General features: G+C 51.8%; 1 protein-coding gene across 1 annotated transcript in view; it reads right to left on the bottom strand.

Moving 5' to 3' along the window:
* Myh9 (myosin heavy chain 9) overlaps window positions 1-18,923 on the bottom strand; it is an 86,741-nt gene that overhangs the window by 52,827 nt on the left and 14,991 nt on the right. Inside the window, exon 2 of the mRNA XM_005066947.4 lies at window positions 2,964-3,315. Coding sequence (XP_005067004.1) covers window positions 2,964-3,296 — 333 coding nt within the window. The 5' untranslated portion in view covers window positions 3,297-3,315. The remainder of the gene's footprint in view (window positions 1-2,963; window positions 3,316-18,923) is intronic.

Here is an 18,923-nt window from a genome sequence, read left to right as displayed (position 1 = left end):
GTTCTCAGCCTTCCAGAAAAAAAAATAGAAATAAAAACTATACTCTAGGATCTCCAGCCTGATAAAAGCCAAGGACACATGGCCCCACATATAGGGTATGCCACAAAGCCAGATGTTTGAAACAGCTGGCAGAAAGAGAAGGGGACAGAGGGCCATTAGGACCATTCTTTTGGACAGCTGGATGGGCAGATGACACTGCAGAGGGCTCTAAAGGACTCTGGGATAACCCCCCAAAGCCAAGGACACTAGCGAGCAGAGCCCCGAGATGGGGCTCGCAGCTCAGGTGGGAGGAAGGAGCGCATTAAATGCTCGTGGAAGCACAGACACTGAGCGAGCGCCTCTGCTCCCACGCGGCCACACCAGGGAGCCGCTCCATTCACAGGCCACAGAGGCTCTTTGTGCCCAATCGCCCCCTGTCCCGGAGCCTCACTTCCCCCAAAGGAAAAGACAGAGCAGCTGCGGTGCAGAGCTGACTGTGCCGCCCACAAAGCTAGGCAAATGCAGCATGAAGGTTCCTGAGGTCACAGTGTGGGACCTTGCTAAACATAAACAGGCTCTTCTGAGGGAGGCTGCGGCCCTTCCCAGCCAGCTACCAAAGGGATGCTACCTGGGGATGGTCTGTGCAGGGGAACCCACATAGGACACATATTGTCAGCAAAGGAGCCAAACCAAGAGCTAATGCCTGCCACCAGAGCTCTAGGGGGAAGGGGAAAAACGTGGCTTCTGCACTCGGCATCCACCTACAGAATGAAGCCCTGCACGTCACTCGCAAGGGTGCAGAGACCTAACACTCAATGTACTTGGACAGCTAACATTGCCTGCATGGGAAAGAAAGACCACTCGCAGCTAGCCAGAGGTGAGGGCGAGCGGCCAGCCTGTTTCTCACCCAGGAGCTCAGTTAAATGGAGACACCAGTTCTTAGGAGGCCAAGTAGAGGGCTTTGACTCAGAAACAGTGGCAGCCAGAGTCCAGACCTGGTGCAAGCTGAAAGCAGCCTGCAAACTTTACAGAGGAAGTGGGGCTCTGCAGCACCACGTGACGTGGTCAGCAAGAGGCAGAGCTGCACAGCACAGTGAACCTGCACAGCACAGAGAACGTGACATCGGCAACAATCCTGCCAAGAGCACCCTACTCCCAGGCAAGGGAGCGTGGCTCCCATGTTATCTGGGCAGACAGACAAGGCTTTCTGCCTTCATTTTTCTGCAGGCTCCCAATTTGAATCTCATGCTGATTATTCTGAGGGGCAGGATTTGAATTCGTATTACACATATTGTCAGCAAAAACCCCAGGTTCCAGGACCAGAGATATGAATGCGTCAATGGTTAAGAGCACTTGATGCTGTTCCAGGGGACCCAGCACCACATGGCAGCTCACAACCATCTATAACAGCAGTTTTCTAAGGATTTCCAATGCATGCAGACAAAATACCCATACACATAACATCAGTTATAAAAAAAAACGATTTCGCCCTCAGCCCTTGCCAACACCTCATTGTGTATAAGACCCCGTCTAAGTCCCATCCCCATCTTCGGGTCTCAATTCTTTCCGCTCTTCCATAAAAAGGATGGGCTGAAGCAATCCATAAAGAATGCTTCTTCCAGCGGGCAACCTGAGAATGTGCTTACAGTAGGCCCTGACTCAGCAGACTGAGGACCAATGAGGGAGCACAGAACAAGGACTTGTCATGAAGGACTAACTCAGCATGGTGGCGGTCTGGCCCACTCGGAACTTGTGTGTAATCCCAATGCTCCGAGGCCTGGGCTCCCCCTCACCCCCGTCAGATGAGAGGGCTATAAAACCTTGAGCTACTTCATTCCCTTGGGTTCTGAACTGTGTGACGTGGCCTTGAGAGCAGGACCAAGGTGGCTGTAGAAGCAGTCAGTCAAACAAAGAGCCGTTTTAGAAGAACGGCCACCACGTTATTTCTTCCTAACATCTGAACTAAAAAGAGGAATCTGGGCTCCTGGCCTCTTTGGCCTTGGCAGAAGCAAGGTGGCCACAAGAATGCCGTTTGGAGAGTGCCACAGAAGGCGAAACGCTGTAGTGAGGCCGTGGCTCCACCGCCTCCAGAAGCCCACCTCTGGCAAATGTGGCCCTGACGAATGCAAGGGGAAGAAAGAATAACTGGAGTGCCAAGGCTGAGGCCGGCAAACGGGGCACAGGACTGTCTGTGGCAGATTTGGATACGGATTTCGTGACTGAGAAGTGTCTGCGCCCAAGTGACGGCGGATGCAGCATCCGGTTCATCTTGAGGATTTCAATGACCCGTCATAAAATAAATGCTGTTTCCAAAGGCTGCCCAAAAAAGAAAAAAGGTGGCCCTGGAGCTGCCACTAGAAGGAACCTTGTGACCTCAGAGCCTATAACAAGGGGCTGGGGGAAAACGCTCTCTCTCAACACTGCCCACGTGGTAATCAAGCTATCCGTCTAAAAAATCGCTGCCCAGCAGAAGAAAGACTGATCATGGTGTACTTAGAACCTTTGCTCACACTGCTCTTAGGACTCTGATAGCATATTTTTTTTGTAGGACCTGGTGTGGAATAAGTACTAACTAAATACTGGTGTGTCACCATTCCACTCTTGGCAGCTCAGCTCTGTTCTATGTGTAACCCCTAGGAAAAGAGGCTTTTCCAGGCAAGAAAAATGTCTTGAGTACCAAAATGGGACTGAACCAGGAAGAACACGAGGGAGCCAGGAGACAGCGGCACTCAGCTAGAAGGAATTCACTACGCTGGCCTGAACCCACACGTCTTACAAAGATCTGAGGTCAGAGGCTAGCAGGTGGGAGCGTGTCCTTCCTACGTGTGGCCAAAAGCAAGGGTGGCCAGGGAACAGACAGGGCAATGTCACAGGACACTCCACCAGGATGCACAGGGGCAGCAGCTGTGAGCACCTCACCTGGCACTCCTCTGGCCTGGCTAGCTGGGGCCCCGCCCCGCCCCGCCCCGGCCCGGCCCGCTTACATAGATGAGCCCTGAGTAGTAGCGCTCCTTGAGGTTGTGCAGCACCGAAGCCTCGTTGAGGCACGTGAGCTCGGCCATGTCCTCCACCTTGGAGAACTTGGGCGGGTTCATCTTCTGGATGTCATCCTTGTTCACCTTCACCTTCTTGCCGTTCTCCACCAGCTCCACGATGGCCTCCTCGCCCACCTCCTCCTTGAGGCTGGCGGGCTCAAAGCCATTCTTGTCAGAAGGCACCCACACCAGCTTCTTGGCAGCCCAGTCGGCCTGGGCCAGTGGGTTATTGATGAAGTTCTTGTCCACATAGAGGTACTTGTCTGCAGCCTGCTGGGCCATGGTGACTTACGGCCAGGACCTAGGAAGAGGAAAAGAGACAGAACATCAGCCAAGGAAGACTTCTCCCTGCAGACCTCACACAGTGAAATTCTTCTCTCTTTTTTTTTAATTTAAAAAAATGTGTTTTCCGTTTTACATACCAACCCTAGTTCTGTGTCCTGCCTCCCCCCAATGCAGTAAGATTCTACATAATCAGACTGAGCAATTTCCAGAATTTTCTTACTCTACACATCCGAGAGAAAGCAAGCTTTCATTAGAAATTAATAAGTAAGTGTATCACCCTATGATCAGCACATATGCAATTCTATAAGCAACACTACCATGGGTAGGGATGAGTTAACTGTCTCCACAAAGATGGACTCAGCCACAGCCCACCACTAGGATAGCAGAGCAGCCACACCACTGAATACCTCCAACAACAGAGGTGTCGAATTAGCCAGAATGGTAGCTCTCTACAACTGCAGTGACAGAAATCAGAACCACCCATGACATGAAAGGGAACAGGTATGCCTGATGGGTCAGGGGGACAGGAACACTCGTGTGACTTGTTCTTTTCATAGCTCATTTGAAGACTAAAGATGAGAAGCTAATACTCCCCACAGAACCACAAATGGCCCAGGCATATATTACATAATATATATTATATATGGCATTGCTATAATACATACATACATACATACATACATACATACATACATACATACATACATACATATGACACCCGCCTGAAAGCACAGTTCTCTGGGAGCCAGGGGCTTGTGCAGAGAGGCTCAAGGACTCCAGGTCCCGGTCTATGATCTTCCCGTGTTTAGCAAGGCAGTGCCTAAAGCCCAGAAACACAGGCTGGATCCCTGGAGAACTGTTGCTCTGACTGAACAAAACCAGGATCTGAAACCTGGAATACGGCACTGGGTCCAAAGCCACCAGAGGAAGCAACCAGAAGCTGAACAAGTAAGGGACACCGGTAAGCTCTGCTCTGCCAGATCAAACCTGGCTGCCCTACTCTGAAAAGTCACAGAGTTCCCAAACTCGAACCCAGAGTTGTTCGGTTTTCAAGTTTCCTGATCCCAGCAGGAAGGGACTTGAATGCCAAAGAGGCTAGAGGCTTTGGCTGCCCAGGCCTCCATCTCTGGCTTGTTAAATGGTTTCCAGACCTAGGCTCAGGGGCTCCATGCTCACTCCACCAGGGGCTGTCTTCCTGGAAACCGGGTACTCCCAAACCCCCTCCCAGGAGGGAAGCAAGTTCAGGGAACCCTGGCAGCCTCAGCGGCTCCCTCAGCTGGTGGCTTTTCTTGTCTCAACCCAGCACCAGGGAGCCTGGCAGTCCTGGCACCCACCTAGCCCGTGGCACAAGGCACCATCTACCTTGCAAGGACAGCTGGAGAGAGGCCAGGGCCAGTGTCAGCTGGTGGCAAGCAAAACAGAATCAGGCAGCTGTAAAGCGCCTTCAGTCTCTTCTGTGGAGTGAGCGCCCGAGTGCAGGCGCTTGGTCCAGGCACTGCCAATTTAGACCAGGCCACTGGACAAAGCTTCCGTCTGCCACAGTAATCCCCAGTTGTCTTCTCCCTCCCAAAAGGCGCCTGACCAAGACTACCAGCCTCCCCACTACATCCATGCTCTGTGCTCACAAACCACGGTGCACTGAACCCAGGCTTTCACCGGCTGCCGGTTCCCAACGTTGTCACAACTCAGACTCACAAAGGATGTGACGCTGCCATCACTGCGCTCCTCCAAAACCCTAAGCATGTGGCAGTTTCGCTACATGCTTATAGTCTCGGCACTTGGAAGGCTAGCTAAGGCGGGAGGACCAGGAGTTAGGGGCCAGCCTGGGTTACCTAGTGAAACCCATCTCAAGCAGTGAGGACCCCTGAGGGTACACTTGAGTCTGTACCACTGCCCTGCACAAGTTCCCTACACCAAGAGGCGGGCAGCTGTGGAGTGTCTACCACCAGCATCAAGTGTGCGGCCTCACTACCCGCCCGTCTCTCCAGAAAGGAGATTTTATTATCTCCAGGTCACAGAAGAGAGGACAGGCTCACAGAGGGTGAGTCACTGCTGCTGGGGATCCCCAGCTCAGCCATGCAGTGGGATTCTAACCCACATCTGCCGTTGCCTCTGTGGCTGCAATCCTAGAGGTGTGCTGCGACCCTCACAGCTCAGTGTGACTGGGGTGGAGGGGGTCCAGTGTACATGCACATTCTTAAAATCTCAATCTCTCCAGTCTCTGGGTGCTGCAGAGATGGCCTAGCAGTTACACATGCTTGTGGCTCTTGTAGAGGAAACAGGTTTGGTTCCCTGAATGCACATGGTGGCTCACAACCGTCTATGCAACTCCAGACAAAGGGCATTCGATTCCTTCTTCCCACCTCTGTGGGAACCAGGCACAACACACATATGAAGGCAAAACACTGATTTTTTTTTTTAAAGGCAGTCTTCTCTCTTTTTACTAGGCCTCTCTAATTTTTTTGTTTGTCTGTTTGGTTTTTCGAGACAGGGTTTCTCTGTGGCTTTGGAGGCTGTCCTAGAACTCGCTCTTGTGGCTTTGGAGGCTGTCCTAGAACTCGCTCTTGTAGACCAGACTGGTCTCAAACTCAGAGATCCTCCTGCCTCTGCTTCCCGAGTGCTGGGATTAAAGACGTGTGCCACCACCGCCCGGCAGGCCTCTCTAATTCTGACTCACGGAAAGACTTCTTATAGACAGAGAAGACATTCACATTTAACTCCCTACAGGGTGTTGTGTTTATCCCAAAGCGTCGTTTATAAGTGATGTAAGCAAATCTACTAGTTCCCTGGCACTAAGAGGACTGGGACTCAAACCCAGAACACTTCTTTATGGGTCACTAATGATAGTTTAGTAATCCAAAGCAGGTTTGGTTTGGTTTGGAGTGACATAGCTAAGGAGAGGCGTCTTGGATTTGGTTTTGGTTTTTTTTGTTTTTATTATTGTTTTCAGTACCAGGAACTGAATTGATCCTGGGGCCTTGTGCATGCTAGGCAAGCATTTACCACTGGGCTAGCTCCAGAACAGTTGTTCGATACCACTTTGAGGGGGTTCCCTTATTATTTGTAGGCCCCCGTACAGTGAGCTTGCAGCCATGCCATTTCTGCATGTCTGTGACCCCAGGATATGCAGTCTAATCATATTTTAAGAGAGCTGATGCTGGGCTGGAGGGATGGCTCAGCCGTTAAAGGCTAGGCTCACAACCAAAAATATAAGAGAGCTAATGCTGTGCCCATGCTTGAGCGCGTGCGTGTGCGAGAACATGACCTCACCAATGCTGCCTACTTTGGCACTCACAGGGATGCTCCTGCAGCTGCACTGGGTTCCTCCTCAGAGGGGCTGGAAGGCAGCACTCAAGGAGTTAAGGGACGGATGCAGCAGCTCTGGCCCACTGGAGACTGGGTCGGGCTAAGCAGCTCTTCCCCGGCAGCTTCCTGCGGGTGCCCATCCAACTTCAGAAACCCAAGCTGTTGCCTTTTTAGGCCATAATCGAGCAGGACACACCAGAAGCTAAATTAGGACTCTCAGGAAATGATGAAACTGAAAGCAAAGAGGTTGACCAAAACCTCTTCTTTCAACCCAGAATGCAATCCTTCGCTAACCATCTCCCCAGCCTCCCCCTAAGCATCCACTAGGCTGTCTCCTCCGCCCCCGCCGGCTTCTCCTTTTCTGTGTGTTTATTCAGAAGGCAAATTGCTGGCCCAGTAAAGATGGAAATTATGCTGGTGGAGACACTGTGAGCTTTTCCATTCCTAGACAACCGGACTGGTCTAACGTCCTCCAAGGCCAATTCCAGGCTGGCAGCCCTCAAGTTGTCACAGTCATCACAAGCTTCTGCTCTCCAGACTCGCTAATGAGTGCTCAATTTCCACTCGGTCCTGGCAGTCATCTCATAAGGAATATTTCACCACATCCATTTTATGGGCGAGGGAGACAAGACTCCAACAGGCCTCAAAACCCAGGGTAACTTAGACCTGCGCGGCCTCCAAGCACTCTGTCATTTCCACTTCAACCAATTGTAAGCACTCGGGCCATTACGCTGGCCTGCCCCTGTCACCTGACAGAATGCACTCAGGCAGTGCCCTGGTCAGCCCAGGGCTCCATGGCTGCATAGTCTGTGCGCAGGTGCAAAGGACCCCTTTAAAAGAAAAGCCCCTGCCTACTTACGTTCTTTCTGCTGTTCCTCTGGGGCAGACAGGACTTTTCCTGTCTCCCTCTTCTCTTCCGTCCTCTCTCTGTCTCTGTGTCTCTTCACCTCTGTTCTCTTTCCTTCCCCCTGCCCCCCTTTCTAATAAAATTTCTCACTTAAGGTGTGTGTGTGTGTGTGTGTGTGTGTGTGTGTGTCCCAGCTTAATCAACCTCGCTCACCATGGAATCCACCAAGGTTCCCCACACACTTTATCATAACACCAATGTTCCCCTAAATTACAGAACCATGGAAAAGAAACAGAGACGCCCCTGGTGAGGCAAACATTAGGGTACCTCCTCAAGCTGGGAACTTGCACAGGGACTCTGACCGAACACGGACCCTGCCAGAGCTAAAATAAGGTGATAGGTCAGCAGTCACCAATGGCCTAGAAGGCTGAATCCAGTGCTGACCCCGGCAGCTTCCACTCAGATCCTGTGCTATGGTCTGGACCCACCCCACAAGGCTCAAGCACCCCCAGTGCAGAAATGCTCAGAGGTGGGACTGCGGGGAAGACTGGATCATGAGGCGTCTTCAGTGGATTCATAATTGATGTCTTTATAGGAAGATGGTGGTAGCCATTTTCAAGGTGGAGCCCAGTAAACCCGGATCACAGAGGGAGTGTCCTCCAAGGTCACGGGACATTCCTTGCTGTCTCTGTACCTCCTCTCTGCCACGACAAGCAGCTTTCCCCCATACCCTCCTGGCTGTGCTGAGTCTCTGTCTCACCACAGGACCAGAAAGACAAGGGCAGCAGGAGACAGCCAGACCCCTGCAGAACCTGCATTTCTACCCGGCAACTGTGTGTGCTTATGCACAGCTGAATGGCACCGCTTAACCACAGGTGCGGATCCCCTCCGTCTTCATCCCCCATCTCCTAGGAACACAGGTGAGCATGGCCCTCCTCCCTCTTACTGCCATTGGTTTCCAAGCCAATGACATTATCAGGGCCTGAATCCCACCATTAATGAATGACAACAGTTCTGCAAAAGGAAAGGATCTAAACAGTCGTCAAAGCCAGGAGCTTCATTTATCCAATCGACAAACACATATTTCAGGATATACACATAAAAAGTCACTGCAAAGATGCAAAAGCCCCCAGGGGTTTTACAAGGCAGAGGGGACACAGGACAGACTACACACACAGCTCCCTGAGGTGTCAATATGAACAAAGGAGGTCAGAGAGAACAGACAGAAAGTAGTTTTCTCCAATCTTGGTCACTGTGTTCCCAAAACCCAAATGCAGCATGCGCCCACTAGACAGATTTGATGACTGAGGAGGGACTGCTTGCCGTGTACCCCGGGCCCTGACAACAGCAGATACCACTTCACGCTGCTTCCCAATGCACAGGCTGTTTAATTCCACACCCGCTCCTCAAATGCAAGAGTTCCATACTGTGGAACACTCGCTGTGGAGGGAAAGGGCCATGTCAGCTGCCAGCTCCAACAGACTTGGTGAAGCAAGAAGCCAGCAGGAATAAGAGAAACAGACGGACGGACAGACGGACGGACAGACGCAGGAGCTGGGGGCAAGCACAAAGGCAGGGAAGCCCTGGAAGCTGGGTAGGATCCTGACAACGGAGGGGGGTAGGGAGAGGGGCGGCAGGAAAGTCCTCGGGGTGAGGACAGAAGCAAACACTAACACACAGCAGTGGCTCATAAACACAAATGGCACTCGTGGTTATTTAAGGCTTTTCTGGGGCCAAATCACACTCGGTGGGGCTGACCTGTGCAGTGTTAAAAAATGTTTAGGCTCATCCCTGGACTCTGCCGACTGGGTGCCAATAACATCCTGTACCCAGAATAACAACCAGAAATGCCCCCCAAAGACGGGGAGTTGAAAGGCAAGCTGCACCTCAACACAAGGAAACCCTGGCTCTGAGGTGCTGGACCAATCTCCCTTGTGAGCCAGGAGTCTGGCTGGCACAGAACCCAGCAGGAGAATGTGCTTGCCTAACATGTGGGAGGACCCATGTTCAATCCCCAGCACACAAAAGGAAAAGGAAACCACACATCAGAGCTGGGTGTGGTGGCACACACCGTTAATCCCAGCACCTGGGAGGCAGAGACAGGCAGATCTATGAGTTCAAAGGCAGCCTGGTCTACATAAGTTCCTGGACAGTCAAGGGGACATAGTGAGACCCTGTCTCCAAAAAAAAAACAAAATAAAATAAAACAAGCGAAACACTCCACAGGTCTTTGCAGAGAGAAATCACTTAAAATTATCCTCCAGGAGCCAGAAGTGATACCTATAATCCTAGAGTGCCCAGGAGTCTGAAGACCATGTCCAAAGAAGGTAAAGTCCTGAGGCGAATATGACTCGAGGACTCAAACAGTGACGAGTATGGATGGCACTGTCACCAGGGAAGGATTGCCCTTTATATACACCTTAAGGGAGTCACTGTAAGGTCCCTGGGCAGGGGGATGGGCATGGCAGAATGGTTGTCTAATATACAAAGCTGGTGTCTAGGGTCCAGTCCCCAAGTAAGTGAACACTCTACATATCCTAATTCTAGAATAACACACAAAGACATGGGAAGCTCCCTAGAGGGCACGGGGCTCCCTCAGAAACTCCGACACAGGCCGGGCGTTGGTGGCGCACGCCTTTAATCCCAGCACTCGGGAGGCAGAGGCAGGCGGATCTCTGTGAGTTCGAGGCCAGCCCGGTCTACAAGAGCAAGTTCCAGGACAGCCTCCAAAGCCACAGAGAAACCCTGTCTTGAAAAAAAAAAAGAAAAAGAAGAAAGAAAGAAAGAAACTCCGACACAGGAGCTCAGACAGTGATTCACACGCAAAGCTCGCCAGCATCAATCGGTCCAGGGAAGCAACAGAAAACAGGTGAGGGGGGGGCACACACGACTGTTCCCCATCGGTGCCAGCTCATCCTATCTGGAGAATTCCACACCAAATGTTATTTAATGAGCGATACTGTGGGACAATCAGGATGGGACCCGGGGAGCCCATGGTACCCAGATGAGTACTTCCCTTCCCACTCAGACCTCTCTTCCACACTCCGATTCATCTATAACCTCCACCTGGAGGAGCACTGCACCTGAGCTCTCCACCTCCCAGGCCTTCTCTGGGTCTCTGTCAACCTGGCTACCCAAGTCCACACACTGGGGAGTGTAAACTCCTCACCAGGGAACGAATGGGAGCCCTGGGCACCCACACTTACCCCTAGCCTCCTTTCCAGATCAGGGCTCTGCAACTCACACCCGACTTACATAGTCCCCTGTTTTATAGACAGTACTGGTCAGGGCCAAACGGACTCCCTTACTCCACACCTTCAGAAGCAGCCAAATCACCTCGGGGAGGGAGGAGACTGCCCTGCCCATCCCTCTCCACTGTGCACCCCAGCTCTTCACGCCAACCCCGCACTCATAGTCCAATCTACTCAGGGCTCCAGAGTTCCCAAGAGGCTGCTCTATCCGCACCGGAAAACTCTCAGGTCTCAGCTCACCTGTTCCCTAATGTAGCAAAAACATGTCCTGTTTGCTGCCTCTCCCCTCTATGCCCTGGGTTCATTTCCACCAGTGACCAACTAGCCAAACTGTAGTTTCTTACAGTTTCATTTGAGGACAGGGATTGGGTCTCAAACATCTCAGTTCCAATGTTCAACACGGTGTGTGACCCAGGGCAGGCACTCAGCTAAAGTTTTCTGAATGAATAAATGAATGAATGAATGAATGCGAACGAACGAACAAGAGATGGCCAGAAAATCACTCAAGCTTTACAAAGGGGCCAGAGTGGAGAGGAGAGGAGAGACAGACTCTGAAACAAGGAGTGGGGGGCACAGCTAGCTCATCTTTAGGAAAACTAAGCCATTCGTGGACTGACTGTCATATACTCCAAACAGAAAGGCAGAGCAAAACTGGGACTTCAATCTACAAAGAAAAACAAAAGGGTGGACATAATTTATTGACCCTCCCCCAAAAGCTTGGCATAGGACATTCTAGAACATTCTGATGACCCCCCCCAACTTACCAAGGCCAAGTTGGGCCTACCAGACCAATATACCAAGAAGGACACTGATGAGCACAGCCTGTGCTGCCTTTGGGTGCCGTAGAGACTGAAGGGCTAAGTCGTCACCTGTCAAGTGAGGACTGTGGCCATCAGCCTTGCCCATCAGTCTTTAACTCGGAAACAGCAGGGGCATTGGTTCAAACCCCAAGAGAAATAAATGCTTGGAGTGCAAACATACAGAATGGGTATGGTGTGGGGGCGGAAAAGATCAAGGTTGGACTCCACAATTTTGTGTCCTCTGCTCACAATCCCTGTGACCTGAAAGCTATTACCTCCTCACACTGCTGGCTTCGGAACACATGGGGGAGGGGCAACTACAGGAGCTGCCATTCACACTCCCAGACTCCTAGTGTTTCACATTCTTCTCCTCTGTCCTGCTCCCAGAGTGACTCCCCACCCTCCCTCGGAAGGGTACCTGTGACTCCGCAGGTTCCGCCCGCCCCTCGGAGAAAATGTACTGCCTCCTGCAGAGTTCTGATGCAGGCAAAAGGAGGCCTGCCTAAGTTTGTCAAATTAGACTTGGCGCTCCTGAAAGATCCTTGGGGGGGGGGGGGGCCTGCTCCAAGTTAATCTGGGAAACGCTGACAGGATGTGCGTAAGGGCTGTGCCAGGCGAGCTGGACCAGAGCCTGGCCTGGCACTGACCACCTGTTTGTCACCAAACCCTAGGCCTCAGCTTTCACACTTGGCTGCTGTTAGGCTCAAAGCAGATAAAGGGGCTGGCATAAGCACCCAGGACAACAGCTATTTACAGGGAGGGTCCACAAAGGGCCACTCAACCACAGCCTGGCCGAGGCCTCTCTAAAGCTGACCTCGGGTGGTGAAGAGGTGGGGGCAGAGCTGCTGAGCACCTCAGCAATGTTGTTTGCTTGCAGGAGAAGCTGGGACCTGTTTGTGTTAGCAGTATTCCAACCCAGGCCCTAGCTGATACTCAGCAGATAAGGAAACCAGACCAACGAAGGACTGGAGGAATTCAGCACAAGGGCCGAGACCAAAGCCTGCCCCAGGGACTGCCTTCCTCATAAACTGAGACATGTGGTCTGTGATCGTTTTCACAATGCCTATGTCCAGCAAAGGGCACCAGCACAGGTCTCAAAACATACATGTAAATACAGGCAAGTTTTATTTTGCTAATCAAAAGAAAAGGTTTTTCTTATTTATTTTGAATGTGTACTGGTGTTTTGTTTCGCCTGGTGGCAGGATGTTGGGTCTCCTAGAACTGGACTTACAGATAGTCGTGAGCTGCCATGTGGGAGCTGGGAGATGAACCTGGGTCCTCTGGAAGAGCAGCCAGTGCTCTTAACCACTGAGCCACCTCTCCAGTCCCAAAAAAATCTTTTTTAAAAATGTCCTGTGTAGCCGGGCAGTGGTGGTGCATGCCTTTAATCCCAGCACTCGGGAGGCAGAGGCAGGCGGATCTCTGTGAGTTCGAGGCCGGGCTGGACCGATAGCCTCCGAAACAATACAGAGAAACCCTGTCTCGTAAAAACCAAAAAAAAAAAAAAAATGTCCTGTGTAGATTCCGCACACTAAAGGTGGGATGAATTCACCAAGGGCTGTAGGCGGTCACCAGGACAGTTTAGGCAGGATCTTATCAGCCGTTTAGGAATGTGGACTCTAGGACAGTGGGGGAGGGGGATGACATCACCAGCTCTGTATTTTACAGTTCTCCCTACATACTTCACTGAGGGGATGGGTGGCCACACATGGGAATCGGTAGTTGTAAAGTCCTGGACCTCGCAGGGAGGGTTCTTCCAGGCCAAGGGGGAAAGCCCAGCTCCCAGTGCAGGCAGGACAGGGGACTCAGGGAGTCCAGCTCCCAAGATGAAAGTTGCCTGATTTCACCTTCTGACAGCTCCCCAGCTCCTTGGAGTCCAATAGTTGTAGCTTCCCAGATGGCAAGTAGCCAGGGCTCTATGTAGATGTTTGCAGCGTCGGGGACAATCCTTGTATATAGCATGTGTCATGGGAACTATAGGACAATCTTTCTGAGTCTCCCCCAGTAAGACAGCTGTCTCAGGGCCTCAGCCTGAGAACCATTTCTAAATGAATGAACGATCAGTCAGTGAGGGCAGAAAGCAATGAGTCACTCACTCCCAGCAGCGGCGCATGGGTCCACCCTCAGGACAAGCTGCCCACACAGGCCTCTGGAGCCCAACCCACCGCCCAATGCTCTTGACAAGCTTTCCCCTTCGCTCCATGCTAGACACCGTCATTCTTCGCATCATTACCAACACACACACACACACACACACACACACACACACACACACACACACAGCAGCCCTATGTATGTCTCCTCTCGAAAGTCTTCCAAGCCCCCAGGCATGGCCCTCACCTAGCAGCCCTTTCTAACACTGTGGAACGAATTATCTTTGCCCTCTTCTCCCAGCTCAGGCCTGCCGCTCTGCTTCTTTTAAGGGATGCAGAACTGTCTCCTCTGGTCCTCTTTAAAGACAGGGTCCCCTGAGGAATTGCTGTGGGAAGGACCAGCACTTTTCTGGGATCCTAGCAGACCTGAGCAACCATTCCAAAGGCATCTCATCTCCTGCAAGGGAGGGAGGGAGGGAGGGAAGGAGGGAGGGAGGGAGGGAGGAAGGGAGGAAGGGAGGAAGGGAGGAATAGAAGAAAAGGGGTCAGGCTGTGGTGGTGCACGCTTTTAATCCCAGCACTTAGGAGGCAGAGGCAGGCAGATCTCAGCGACTTTGAGGCCAGCCTGGTCTACAAAGTGAGTTCCAGGAAAGCCAGAGCTATTACACAGAGAAACCCTGTCTTGAAAAACCAAAAAAGAAAAGGGGGGGAGGAGAAAAGGGCTTCAACAACAGGTTAGGCAGCCTTGGCCTAGAGCTAAGGCCAGACAGGCAGCAGGCAGGGCTCGAGCTGCAGATAAGCCATTTACATTGGCCTCTGGCTTGGCTTTTAATTGGCTCAATATTTGCACAGTGAGATCACACAGGAGCCTCACCTGCACGTAATGAGCTTTCACTCAGTCCAGGAACTGCAGGGAAGCAAGTTATTCCAGGAAGACGTACCCCCCACACAAGCACCCCTGGCCCTCAGGTGCGAGAGGCTGACAGAACGTTTCTGGGGAGCTCTTCCCACGTGTACACCAGCAGTGCCGTCATGCAGACAGCTTCTCCCGGTTTGCTGATAGCTGCCCATGAATGTGTGGGGGCAACTCGGAGCCCTTCCTTCAGACAGTGAGGTTCCTTCCTTCCCCTGGGTTCTGCTGAGAGAGGGTTTTCTCTTCTCAAGCATGTGAACATGGTTTGCTGAAAACCAACGCAGAAAAATAACCATCCTCAAAAATTTTAATTATATGTCACTATCTCAGTGGAAAAGTGCAGAGCGCTGGTCTCCAAGTCCACATCATGGATGACTGCTGAGCAATGCAACCCAGAACCAGAAACAAGGCACCCTGGGCCTAGTGGTGGATCAGGCCCTCAGCGCTTGCCCTGCAGAACACACAGGAGGTGGATCTGGGAATCTCTGGCTAATGGGGTCTCCATTCCAAGTTCCAAGCCAAGACCCTGTCTATAAATAAATAAACTAAATGATTTCTGAAGATCACTCTACCTGGAATCCACCAGACCTTCACCAATATTATCTTCTCTTAATGAGGGTTAAAATTTTTTTAAATCTTTTATTTTGGAGTGGTGCTAAAAAGTCTAGCCCAGAGTCATATACACACTTGGCAATTACCACTGAACTACACCTCCAGCCCCTAAAAATATTTTTTTGAAGCTGAATTACAGAGCCACTTCGCCATACAGCCTCCGCCTTCTTTCTATCCTGCAGGGCTCAGGACTCTGGTCACCACCAGGCCCTTGCTGGCCGACCCAGGTGGGTGTTGATTAATTAATGCCTGACCTGACCGGACCAAAAGTGGGAGGGCCTAACCTTCCTTTCCTAAAGGTCAGAGCTCCAGCAATCAAGCTCAATAAAATGCCTACCTCCCATCCCCTCCCTCTTGTTCTGTGTGGAAGTATGCCTAGGGGAGCAGGGCAGGGGCCGGAGACCAATGTCCAGCTCCACCCATCTCCACCTCTCCTGATAGCCTCTCGCTGGCCCCAGGGCTGGCATTTGTCTAAACTGGCCGGCCGGCACGTCCTGAGGTCTGCCCTGCAGACTCATGCACACACCACACCATCTGCCACGCCTCACTGCCCAGGTATCAGTGTCACTACATGAACAGCCAAAGGCCAGGCTGCAGAGACTCCGGGACGGCGGTGAATCACTGTCGCCATGCCCCCTCCACCTTTCTGCATGACGGACACTAATCTTTGTTGGAGACACAAGTAGCAGTCCCAGCAGTCTCCCTGAACTGATCCGGCAGCTACTGGGGTGAGCTGTGATCATGAGCACCATCCCCGAAGGAATCAGACACAGTCAGCAAGCTGATAGATAACTCACAGGAAGCCCCTCCCGCCCACCCCACCCCCCTCCCCAGGCAATCCCCACCACAAGGCGGTGATCTGGGAAGCACAGAGGTAAGGAGGGTGCGGCAGGGCTGGCTGACAGGACTGTCCCGCCCTGTCCCGCCCGGTCTCCATGAGGCCTAACTCAGAACCACTGCTGGGAATACAGGGTCCCTGTGCCAATGTCGGCTGGCGCCCCCAGACAGGCAGCCCCTCCCCCAACAGTGGCCTCCTCAAGTCATTTGTATGTCTCTGTCATGGCTGAACTCACAATGAGTCAGTCTCAGACACAGCACACTTCAGGGGCTTGAAGTCACATCCTGCCTAGCCCCTCCAAGAAATTTATTCCCCTCCTAGAAATTCTTTCCCAGAATTCTGTCAAGAGCTCCAGTCAGAACTTGGCCTTGAAAGAGGCTCGTTTACAGGCTGGTCTCCAGTAGCAGATCAGCTTGGACCTGAAGGAAGGATCCTAAGATCAGGTTTGCAGAGGTCCCCAGAGCACCTCATCCAAGGAGCTCCACCATAGGAAGGGACACGCACACACATTTTTAAACTTTTTTTGATAAATGCCAACCAGTTTCATGAAATGATGGTTATGTGTGCACTGGTATTTTCCACTCAGTGTACTTTATTTCATTTCTAGAAACACCCAGCTGACAGTAGGAAAACACCCACTAACTCAAACTGCACTTGGGCAGAGGAGATTCACACAGGTAAAGTGTGTGATCAAGTCCCACCTTCTACTAGGCCAAGCGGAACTCCAAGTTCAGAGGCAAAGGGGCCCCAGCCTCCGGCAGCTCAGAAGACAACAGTAGACCAAAACCTGCCTCTTGCCAGACATATGTCTCACCGTATTCCTGTGGCTTGCCTGATCTTGCCAACGTTGACCAAGCCAAGGCAGAAATCATGACCCCCTCCCTCGAAGCTCAGAGGTACCTGACTTGCCTAGATATGGGGGCTTTGGAGAATTAATAATCAGGAAGGCAGAAGATGGGTGTGGTATGTATACCTGCAGCCCTGGATCTTGGGAGACAATAAGACAAGTTCAAGGTCATACCAAGACCTTTTCATTAAAAAACAAGTCTTCAACCCCAGCACTCAGGAGACAGAGGCAGGAGAGTCTCTGTGAGCTCCAGGCCAGCCTGGTCTACAAAGCGAGTTCCAGTGCAGCCAGGACTACACCTACAAACCCTCTATTTTGGGGAGAAAATAAAGAACAAGCAGAAGCTAGAGAAACAGCTCAGGGGTTAAGAATGCTTGCTTAGCCAGGAAATGGTGCACACCTTTAATCCCAGCACTCAGGAGGCAGAGGCAGGATCTCTGTGAGTTCAGAGCAAGTTCCAGGGCAGGCTGCAAAGCTACAAAGAAACCCTGTCTTGGGTAATAAAAAAAGAATGCTTGCTTATGCTTGGGTTCAGTTCCCAGCACCCATCTAAGACAATGGCCTGTAACTCCAGTTCCAGGGAATCTGCTACCCTCTTCTGGGGTGGTCAGACTGCATTCCTTAGCCTCCTGCCTCTCAGGAAGATGATTAAAGTAGGAGTCATTGAGTGAAGACCAAACCATCTGCTTCACACATAAGACAAAAGATAAAATAAAACAATCATTCCTAGTTACATAGTTACCCCTGTCTCAAGGCAGGCATACCCCAGCTGCCCTTGAATAGGGAGCCAGGCTGGTAGGAATGACTTCACTGTGTCCTTCACCAGAATCCTGACTGCCGGCAGAGAATTGCCCCTTTGCCTGAGCCACAATTAGGCTCCAAAGTGCCCAGCCCTAGGGACATTCAAGCCAGGCCATCCTGTTCTGGAGCAAGGCCCATACTCACAGTCCCATACATGTAGCCATACATACATAAAGACCTGGATGCGGGCCAACAAGATAGCTGGGGGGATGCCTGTCACTAAGCCCGGCACCTTGAGTTTGACCCCCAGGAACCACACTGTATCCCACACGAGCTCTCACCTCCACACATATTGCACACTCACAAACACACACACACACACACACACAGGCATGTGTATAACATGCATACATACACACAGAGAGAGACCTATATACATAAACAAATATATAACGCACAAAAGCCTGGATACACAGAGATTATGTGTACATAGAGACATATGTAGAGATCTGTGGGCACAGATCTGTGTCCACAGACATGCTCATAGGCATGTACAAATGCGAACACGCATGGAGATGGCGGCACAGAAACTCCCCCAAAGGAGGCTGGGACCACAGCAGAAAGTGACCCTCCTGAGATGATGGGCTCTCTGGGTGCTCTCTGGGGGAGGGGGTGAGTAAGCTCTAACCACTCACAATTTCCCCATCGCCTACCTCAAAAGAACACATGACCACTAACCTCACCCTGCCTGCCTCCAGAGCAACTGACCTTACACATAGCGGCCCCCTCAGGTAGCTTCTGTCTGTACCCTATTTTGCAAAAGAGACAACTGGTGCATGGCCTGCTGCTATTGGTGTCTGCATCCTGCAGTCTCATTCTGGGCTCCAGGGTCCTGCATCCAACCCTCTTGCTCCCTGCCTCCTAGGATGCGTGAGGCAGTGGACACATGAAGCATTCCGCAAGGATCGCAGCACACACCAGATCAGGAAGAAGGCACACAGGTGACTCTGGTCTCCTTGTCCCATAGCTGAAGCAGCAGAATTGGTTCTCGGGCCTGACACTGACCTTTCCTGCACCACAGACGCCCCTGCCAGTCCCTTTGAACTTGATCCCTCTGAGGTAAGACTGCAGGACGGGAAGCCGGTCATCTCCCTTCTGCAGCTCCTCCCAGCTGTCTCAAAGGGACCACACAAAATATCCAGGGATCCAGTAAGCCTGGGATTGTCATGGCTCGAGACAAACCACAACCAATCCGGAATGTCCCCGTCGGTGTAGGCACAACAAAGCAGCCTGTAACGCTGGGAGAAGCCTTTGGGTCCCACCCAGCGTCCAGATGGCCTAGGCACCCAGATGGCCCCAGCATCTAGACCTCTCTA

The sequence above is a fragment of the Mesocricetus auratus genome, unplaced genomic scaffold (assembly GCF_017639785.1).
Source record: "Mesocricetus auratus isolate SY011 unplaced genomic scaffold, BCM_Maur_2.0 Super-Scaffold_100010, whole genome shotgun sequence".
Taxonomy (NCBI): Eukaryota; Metazoa; Chordata; class Mammalia; order Rodentia; family Cricetidae; genus Mesocricetus; species Mesocricetus auratus.
Note: the sequence above shows the minus strand (reverse complement) of the source record. Positions and strands in the feature narration are given on the sequence as shown.